Genomic DNA, 9909 nt, shown 5'->3' on the forward strand with positions numbered 1-9909 from the left:
GTTTGACTTTCAGATCCTCTGTGTGGTGGCCCATATTGCCCATGTCAGAAATCGCCACTGATTGTGTTACTGTGTTTAAAAAATATACATTTAAAAGTTATGCTTTCCTGCTGATGTAATGTAACGGATGCAATAATACATAATAGTGAGATTTTTCATCCTTTACATGAAATAAAAGTCATAGTTTGAGAAATTATAGAGTAATTGCTGTAGAGTCTTTGATAATGAAGGACAAAGTGCAGAAGTTGACATGAGGAAGCAGTTACATTGAGCTTACAACCTGCTTGTCATCTCGTCGAGGAACTAAGGACCAACTGTCCTGCTGGAATAAAAGTAGCAGCACGGTGGGTTTGAGTCTCAGTGTCCCAGTGGGCGGTCATCATACGTGCTGTACCGCTTGATGTGGATTCTGCGGACGCGCTCGCGTAGCTCCGTCCCCCCAGGCCCCTCCTCTTCCTCACTTAGAGAACCACAGTTATTGTAGCTTCGCCGAGTGGCCTCCAGCAGGGAGTTGTCTGGAAGTGGCAAGGTCTCATAAAGTAACGTGTTCAGAGTTTCCTCATAGATGCGAGCTTCAGGGAACTCCACCTTTCACAGACAATGTAGAACTTATTCAGCACCCCATAGAACTTTAATTGTACATTTTTACAACCGTTTACCCAGCATGATTTAAAATATTACTAGGAAGCTCCCAACCTGGATGTTTTTGTCCCAAATCTTTTTAACTGACATCAATAAGATAACATCCAACTTGTTCTGTCAGTATTTACATTGTCACAGTTGACCCAAAATGACATGACAGCTGATGCCATTTTTCTTGACATTGAGTGATATATGCTGGACTTTCTGCCTGGCAGCCTGGTTATCTCAATTAGAAAAGCCCCTGTATAACTCCAGCTTTTGTTTCCATCTTGACACATACAGCTCTAGTCTTTAATAACCTCATGAGTTGCTACTGCAGACCAGAGCAGTTAGCTGACATGATAAAAGCTTATGTTAATGCTTACTTTCCTGTGATGGAACCTGTTTATACTTACGAATAGGGATGTGTGATATGGCATGAAATTAATTTCACGATATCTATTTTGATGGGTGGCGATAACAATATATATTATAATATATTTTTGGTATAAAACATAAAATGGAAACAAAAAAAATGAATTGCAAACTAATTGAGTCGAGTATGTGTTAAAACCTTTTTTAGGTTTAGTGCATGGATAGTTTTTGTGGATGTTATTTATATGCAATGTTTGTAACCGTTTTGTTTTATGCTGTTGCTCATCATTGCCAGGTATCCCTTAAAAAAAAGAACAAAAAATCCCCATTGCTTTCGTCTAGTGAAATATCCTATTTTCAACATATAACATAGAGTGTGAACTTTTCAGACCCCCAATCCCAGCTATCCCCAACATTCACCTTGGTCTGCTTCTTCTCTGTGGCGTAGACGATGGAGGTGCAGCAGACCTCCGCCAGCTTGCGACCCTGACCATAGAAGGACCAGCAGCAGATCTCGTCTCCGATCACGTCTTTAAAGAAGAGGACACGGCTGTTGAAGCTGAGGGACAGTCTGTCAAACAACTCGATGTTCTTCAGCAGGTTATCGTCCGAGTTGCTAAGGAGACAGAAGCAAGCCCATATAAATGGTGAGTTTATATACTTCACTTTGTGACCCAAGACCAGTACGTATGCATGTATGTAATAATCAGTCCAGTATACTGGCTGTTCTAGAAGAACTGATCTATGTCAGAAAGTGTTCTCACCTGGTATAGGAGTACTTGTTGTTGCTTCTGTTGTACAACAGCTTCACTACAGGCTAACAGAGGCAGGAAAAGCCATGGATTATTATTTCTGCTTCAATTTCTCAATCTCTCAACTACAAGTTAATCTTAAATCAACATCATCTGAATGTACAGGTCCTTCTCAAAAAATTAGCATATTGTGATAAAGTTAATTATTTTCCATAATGTAATGATAAACATTAAACTTTCATTTATTTTAGATTCATTGCACACCAACTGAAGTATTTCAGGTCTTTTATTGTTTTAATACTGATGGCATATAGCTCATGAAAACCCAAAATTCCTATCTCAAAAAATTTGCATATTTCATCCGACCAATAAAAAAAAAAGTGTTTTAATACCAAAAACCTTCAAATAATTATGTTCAGTTATGCACTCAATACTTGGTCAGGAATCCTTTTGCAGAAATTAATGCTTCAATGCGGCGTGGCATGGAGGCAATCAGCCTGTGGCACTGCTGAGGTGCTATGGAGGCCTAGGATGCTTCGATAGCAACCTTAAGCTCATCCAGAGTGTTGGGTCTTGCGTCTCTCAACTTTCTCTTCACAATATCCCACAGATTCTCTATGGGGTTCAGGTCAGGAGAGTTGGCAGGCCAATTGAGCACAGTAATACCATGTTTAGTAAATCATTTACCAGTGGTTTTGGCACTGTGAGCAGGTGCCAGGTTGTGCTGAAAAATGAAATCTTCATCTCCATAAAGCTTTTCAGCAGATGGAAGCATGAAGTGCTCCAAAATCTCCTGATAGCTAGCTGGATTGACCCTTCTCTTGATAAAACACAGTGGACCAACACCAGCAGTTGACATGGCTCCCCAGACAATCACTGACTGTGGGTACTTGACAATGGACTTCTGGCATTTTGGCATTTCCTTCTCCCGAGTCTTCCTCCAGACTCTGGCACCTTAATTTCCGAATGACATGCAAAATTTGCTTTCATCCGAAAAAAGTACTTTGGACCACTGAGCAACAGTCCAGTGCTTCATGATATGCTAAGTTTTTGAGATAGGAATTTTGGGTTTTCATGAGCTGTATGCCAAAATCCTCAGTATTAAAACAATACAAGACCTGAAATATTTCAGTTGGTGTGCAATGAATCTAAAATATAAGAGTTTAACTTTTATCATTACATTATGGAAAACAATTAACTTTATCACAACATGCTAATTTTTTGAGAAGGACTTGTACATACTTAAGCATTTTTTAATCAAGTAAGTATGACTAACTGGAAAGGATAGAGAATGTAAATAAATATATATACAAATATTATTTTTATAATATACAGTTTTACTTTTTTCCCCTTTCAATGTCTGAGGTTAATATCATTCAATACCAATCAGATACCGGAAAAACAATGCTGAAGTAACTTAAAATGTTTTGTTTTTAAAAATACAGACAAATGTATTGAACTACAAATTTATTTGATAATTCTCCGCCACTACAGCACATTTTAATACAATAGCTTCACAAGCTTGGTCAAACATGGAAAAACAACACAACTTTAATTTATTCGGTCAGAGCAATAAGGAGTAGAACTGTTAATGTAAAATAAATCATAAAGCATGATGTCTCTCTGACCACAAAACCTGGAATAAGACCGAGTAGATCTGTCCTTTTGGATCAGGAATATTGTCACAGATATCCGATCTAGAATATTTTTCAAAATTGGGAACAATACAGATTAACATCAGAACAGTGAATCTCTAATTATTTTTGGGCCATTTACTGGTTTAAGACACAAGAACATTTCCTTCAAAGGTTAATAACTTGATTTTAATCAGAAAAAGCAGGCACCTGACCAGCATGGCCAGGTGCTTACCTTTGAGGATGACTGGATGAGCTGCTCCTCTTCTTTACAGGAAGTAATCACAGGTATGACACACATAGGCTGCTCTTTATTGCCCTGTCAAACAGAAACAGTTCGTGTTTTATTGGAAACAGATTGATTGATGAGCCACAGCTCATTCTCACCAGACCAGGATCATATCTACATCTACATACTGCTAAGGATAGTAACTACCAGTAAAACTGTAGTTTTCTTCTGCAGAAGCCATTCTTTTGTTGTTTTCCATGTATTCTCAAAATCACCTGAAGCTCACAAATAAAATCCTAAATCACCTTGGTTAGTTTACAAGCATCCACCTGAAGGCTCTTGGTGAAGCTGGATGCTATTTGGAACTGTTAATAAAGTCATCGTCGTTAATGAAATTTATTTGAGGTGCATTGAGATGTGAACTTTGACCATTTTGAAGATGATCAAGATTATTGCCAAGAACCAATTATACGATTAGTCCCTCCAGTGTTTCACAATTCTATGATCGTGAAAATTAATGCAAAATCAACAGATTCCTGCATTATTTAATTTTTTTGCCCTAATGCTTAACTGTGAGTTTATTGCAAATATTACACAAGTAAATGTTCAAAAACATTGGGTTTATGGGAGTTAGTTAATCCCATTGGCATCTATGAAAAGCTGACTCACCATGTAATGGTGACATTATTTTTTACATAGGAGTCGCAATATCGGAATTTTTCCATCTTTGACCGGATGTTTTAAAATGGTGACGGAAGAATATGAAGACCAACTGGCCTGTATTGGAGTTGATAAAAGGTAAATTGTAGAAGCAATTGTATAAGCTTTTCTTTCTACAAAATGAAAAGCTCTCCTTAAGATAGTTACCTCGTCTTGGAGGTCATAAAGAGGTATTGTATTTGAACCTAAAACATGCTCAATACATGATTTCTGTGTCTGGCTCATTTACTAACACCGACATGACATTAGGCTTCCAGAAGACTAAAATATGCTTCAATGCTTTATTTTTTAAACCAGTTCAGTATTGTTACAGCTACACTTTGAACTCCTAACATTTTTCTTTTTCTTATTTTACACTAGAACAGTCCAGATGTCTTATAATGTTTTAAATATGCATAATCTTCTGCTGCTCACTCAAAATAGATCATGGTTCAGAGTGGACTTTTGTCCTAGCTTCTTTAATTTAATGTAATTTTATTTTATTATCAATTGGATGTTCAGACATCCAAAGTGYTTATTGCAGCTTTTTCACAGCAGGACTTAATTCTTATTTGGAGAAATAGTTCAGATCAGACCATCGTGAAAAATATTACTAAAATAAATAAATGTTTAGAAAATAAATAAAAGAAAGCTCATCAATTGAGAAAGACAACAGTAAAATTATGAGCATCTGTTTTTTCATCTGTAAACATTTTCCAAGTTGTCAGCATAAATAAAATAAAAAAACTTAACATTTCTATTAATGATTATTTTTTATATCTTTTAATCTTTTTTCAATAATCTTTTTTACCTTTTTGTTCATTTTTTCTCTGGCACCGTTGCCAATAAAGGTTGGTGTATTGAAGTAGGCAGTTTACACATCCACTAAAGAAAATAGTTCCAAACCACATTTGAATAAGGACGGACGACTATATTTATTTATTTTAATTGAGAACGTTTGTGAGTGCTACATAGGTTTTACAATTGTTAAACCGATGTAGCACTCTCAAAATTAATCTTGTTTCTTGGAAAACTTATTTTCCACCATATTTTGCAAATAAATTCTTTAAAAATCAGAAAATGTGATTTTCTGGATTTTTTTTTCTCCTTTTCTCTCATAGTTGAGGTACATCTATGATGAAAATTACAGGCCTCTCTCATCTTTTTAAGTGGGAGAACTTGCACAATTGGTGGCTGACTAAATACTTTTTTGCCCCACTGTATATATATATATTTAACTAGATGCATAGTTATCTAGATATATAGTTATTTAGAAATATAACTAGATGTATAGATATATACAGTGCTGCTTGACAACACAACAACAACATGGATATTGTTTTACAAAGAAAAATTATAATAATCATGTGAAATGAACATCCAAAGCTCAAATTGAAATGTGGACCTTCCAAATAAGGAACACAAAGAAAAAAAATACATATTTTCATTATTTATTCAACAAAAGTATTTTATCTGTGAAAAACGGACAACCTGCCAAGTGCAAAAGTATGTGAACTCTTTCAGTTAGTACCTTGTGGCTCCTCCTTTTGCAGCCATTACTTCAACCAAACATCTTCAGTTACTATAGATGAGTGTCTCACATCTGCTTTTTGAGATTTTTGTCCACTCCTCCTTGCAGAACTCTGTCAGTTGAGAGAGGTTGGAGGGACATCTGGCACTTACTGCCTGTTTCAGATCTTGCCACTGCATTTCTATGGAATTGAGATTCGGACGTTGACTGGGCATATCCAGAGTGCAAATCTTCTTTCTCTTAAGCCATTCMTTTTGCTGGAATGCTTTGGATCATTGTCTTGTTGCATAATCCATTTCTGTCCCAGCTTCAACTCCCTGACTGATGGCAGGAGATTCTGGTCAAGAATTTGTTGATAGTTCTGGGAATTGATGGTTCCCTGGATCATATGGAGTCGTCTAGGTCAGGAGGCAGAAAAGCAGGCCCAGATTTTCACACTTCCATCACCGTGCTTCACTGTAGGGAGGAGGTACTTTTCTGTAAATGCAGTGTTGACTTTTCTCCAAACATGGCACTTTTGATTGAGGCCAAATAATAAAATTTTGGACTCATCCATCCAGATAATGGACTTCCAGAAAGCCTCTGGTTTGTCCAAGTGCTCTCTGGAAAAGTTTAAACGGGCAACTTTGTTCTTTCTTGAGAGCAGAGGCTTCTTTCTAGAAGCTCTCCCATGAATACCATGTCTATTGATATTTTGCCTGATTGGAGATGCATGTACATTTATCCCAGATGCTGACAGAGAGGTCTGCAGCTCTCTAGAGGTGATGCGTGGGTTGGCCTTTACCTCCATTATTATTTTTCTGGTGTTTCTTTGTGGAAGTTTTGGTGGCTGTCCACTTCTGGGCAGGGTTGCGGTGATGCCTAATGCCCTCCATTTGTAAATGATTTGTCTTACTGTGAATGGATGAAGCTGGAATCTTTTGGTGATGTTCCTGTAGCTTTCCCCAGAATGATGGGCTGTCACCACCCTCAGATGTCTCCTTTCCTCTCAGCGTTGTCGATCGGTTCTTTATGCCTTGACACAACCAACCAAACCACTTAGGTCCTCTCCCTTTCAACCAGTGTGGCCCAAAACTTTTCCCAAGGATGTCTCATTTGATKTGTCTGYTTAACKGATTACTTGAGCACTCTGATGTGTTTCACCTGAGTCTTTTACCTAGTTGACTTTACCAGTGCAGCTGTGGTTCATTTACTTTTGCAGATGCTCTGATTCCATTTTTCAGTTAGTTTGCTTTCAAATCACACATTTTCCTCAAAAGAAGTGAATGAAATTGATGAACATAAACCTGACATTTCATATTTAAAAACTGGTAATGAGAAAATAAAATCATGGTAAAAATAAAGAAAAATCTAAACTACTCAACTAGTTCACAAACTTTCAAGCAGCACTGTATATATTTATATCTATAGATATAAATATATATTTACATAACTAGATATCTAGTGATATAGATAACTAGATATAATTATATATCTACATATAGATCTATGTTTATACATTTGTTATATTAAACTAGTTTCTGTTATTTTCACATATGCCACATGAATAATGTCTTTTTTTTTTTTTTACCAGTGCATTTCTTGTTGTGGCATTATTTGCTCTGTGTTAATAAAGTTCTTATAATTGAAGAGTTTAAAAAAACGGACAATACTTCAAATTACTAAATAAAAGCCTTGACAAAAATAAAAATAAATTTTTCATCTCTTTTCTTATATGCAAGTTTTGTGCTAAAGCTTTGAAGTACTTTGGTTTGTTGATTAAGATTGTATATCAATGTAATTCACTTCCAGGTTAGGTGAAAAAGACCCCATTGTTCCTACAGAAATAAGACAACTGGTTCCCACTGAACCAGGTTTGTTGCAGTTTATTTTTGCATGTTTGAGCAGTTTCGTTATTATCTATTTTACATAGTGTAATTAGGAGTAGAACAGCCTGACTGAACAAATTGTTCTTTGACCAAGCTTGTGAAGCTATTGGTGCACTTAAATGTGCTGTAGTGGTGCAGAGTTATGTTGTGTGATGCAAAAAGAGTGTTTCCATTGGAGTTTGGTGAAATACATTCAGTTTCATACAGCCCAAAAACCACCTCATCCCAGCGCAAAAACATTTTATTCAAAAATGTGTTTTTTTTGTGGTTTTTTTTGGAAATTGGTGTGTTTATTTTCGTAATTCCAATGTGTACGGTTATTATATGGTCAATAGAAATGCAGATACTGACTTGTTCTTTAACAATGTGGTTGATTGATTTACTGATTTATTGAGCAGCTTTAGCTAAAGAAGACAGACAGTCAAAGATCATAAAAAATCTGAACTGACCTGCAAAGTATTTTGACAGAGCTCTACAAGACCCTGGATGAGATAGTACTTTGCCTCAACCAGCAGCTCCTGGACAGCCTGACGACCTTTGGGTAAGGTGACAGTACCATCACGCAGATAATTCAGGATACTGTTGAAGTGTTTCCCGCTCCGGTCGATCAGGACCCAACCTGAACAAAAACAACAGACTCTGCTAACAAAACGGTTTCTCAATGTGCTGTGGGAGGTCAACCATCCAGTTTCTAACCTTCCTTATCAGTGAAGACTTCCGTCTTTCCAGCAAACATGGCTCCCAGCAGGGAGTTCTGGCTGGTGAGCACCTGCAGTGGGGTGAAAAAGAGTATCCCTCCAACATTGAGTCTGACATACTTGTTGCCCAGAGTCACTACTCCTCGGTAACCACAGGTTTTGGTCTTGGGACAAAACACAAGGGGATGTGGAGAGGTGGGATCATCCTGATTCTGTTGTAGGCAACGCTCCCCGGACATGTTCCTCTGGAGATAGATGACCACCCTGCAGACGGAGGTTCGTAGGTCCCCCGCCGTGGTGACAGCTATTGATGAGGCTGCCTCAACCTCTCATTGCTTCAGACCATTCCTAAAAAAAGAAAGTGACGATGGAAATCCCAACATATTGATAATACTGAGTTGTGTTTCATACAGAAATGTATGTTTCTGCTGCAGGCAGGAAGCATGTCCAGTCTCATTTATTCCGTCGCTTCTAACACAGAAGTGTTAGAAGTGTCTGTCACTTCTAATGTTTCCCTCTGTGTAACAGCAGTAAGCTTTAGCAAAAAAAGAGCACAGATGTTATTTTTAATTAATGCAAATGTGATGTATTGTTAACTGCAAATGCACAGACATTACCTGATGGGCCAGTGTTAAGGATTAACTGGTGGTGGCTTTCGTCTAACTCACTTTTTGGACCATTTTAGTTTTTTGTCTAAAAAAATATTCACTTGCTGCCAAAGTTTTGGAGGTAATATTCAGGGCCGTGCAGAGACCACTAAAGGGGCAGGTGCTCAAAAAAAAAAAAAAAAAAGGGCACATCTAACCGTATTTTAGGACAGAATATTAACAAAGCCTCTCAGCTTTCAAAGTTTAATAAACAATGATAAATTACAAAATTGTGAGATATACAATCAAAGCTAAGGAAAATCTCTACACAGAGCATACAACTATGCATATGCAAGATATTTTATTAGTAATTTCTTTCTGCAGGTCTTTTTTGTTATAGGAAAGTATTGCAATATTCAAACCCGCAATTTAGTAAGATATGTAAATCAGAGCTGGACCACCAGAAATATTTTGTCTTTAGACTATTAAACTATTAGACTATTAAAAATATAAACAAGGGCACAATGCAACCTTTTAGTGTACAGTAATCTATAAAACAAAGAGCTGCCTGTTTGCTGCACTTGCAGTGGAGATGGTCCATTCAGGAAAGCAGAGCTGCATCAAACTTTAACATGGAACTGCAGAAAAAAAAACAAAAAAACAAAAGCAAATATTTAATTGTTAATGTATGTCACCATGAGAACAGCCTACTGAGTTTTGCTTAAAAAACTTTTTTAAACATTTAAATCACATTTGTCTCATGAAGTGGATTTTTTTTTTTGCAAAACAAACTTATTTGTGCATGTCAGAAATCTTTTCTTAATATTCTAAAGTTTTGTTTGTGACTCAAAGTTTTGCTTGTGATTCTCACATGAGTCGTGGGCAGGGCCCAAAATCGCAATAAAAGATTTCTGA

At 36.8% G+C, this 9909-nt stretch overlaps 1 protein-coding gene across 1 annotated transcript in view; it reads right to left on the reverse strand.

The window, feature by feature from the left end:
- Positions 1-6: 6 nt before the first annotated feature.
- Positions 7-9909, reverse strand: part of tnfaip1 (tumor necrosis factor, alpha-induced protein 1 (endothelial)) — a 27781-nt gene continuing 17878 nt past the window's right edge. Inside the window, exons 2-7 of the mRNA XM_008425229.2 lie at positions 8406-8755; positions 8159-8328; positions 3618-3701; positions 1761-1813; positions 1417-1612; positions 7-588 (exon numbers count right to left, since the gene is read on the reverse strand). Coding sequence (XP_008423451.1) covers positions 358-588; positions 1417-1612; positions 1761-1813; positions 3618-3701; positions 8159-8328; positions 8406-8646 — 975 coding nt within the window. The 5' untranslated portion in view covers positions 8647-8755 and the 3' untranslated portion in view covers positions 7-357. The remainder of the gene's footprint in view (positions 589-1416; positions 1613-1760; positions 1814-3617; positions 3702-8158; positions 8329-8405; positions 8756-9909) is intronic.

The sequence above is a fragment of the Poecilia reticulata genome, linkage group LG13 (assembly GCF_000633615.1).
Source record: "Poecilia reticulata strain Guanapo linkage group LG13, Guppy_female_1.0+MT, whole genome shotgun sequence".
Classification (NCBI taxonomy): domain Eukaryota; kingdom Metazoa; phylum Chordata; class Actinopteri; order Cyprinodontiformes; family Poeciliidae; genus Poecilia; species Poecilia reticulata.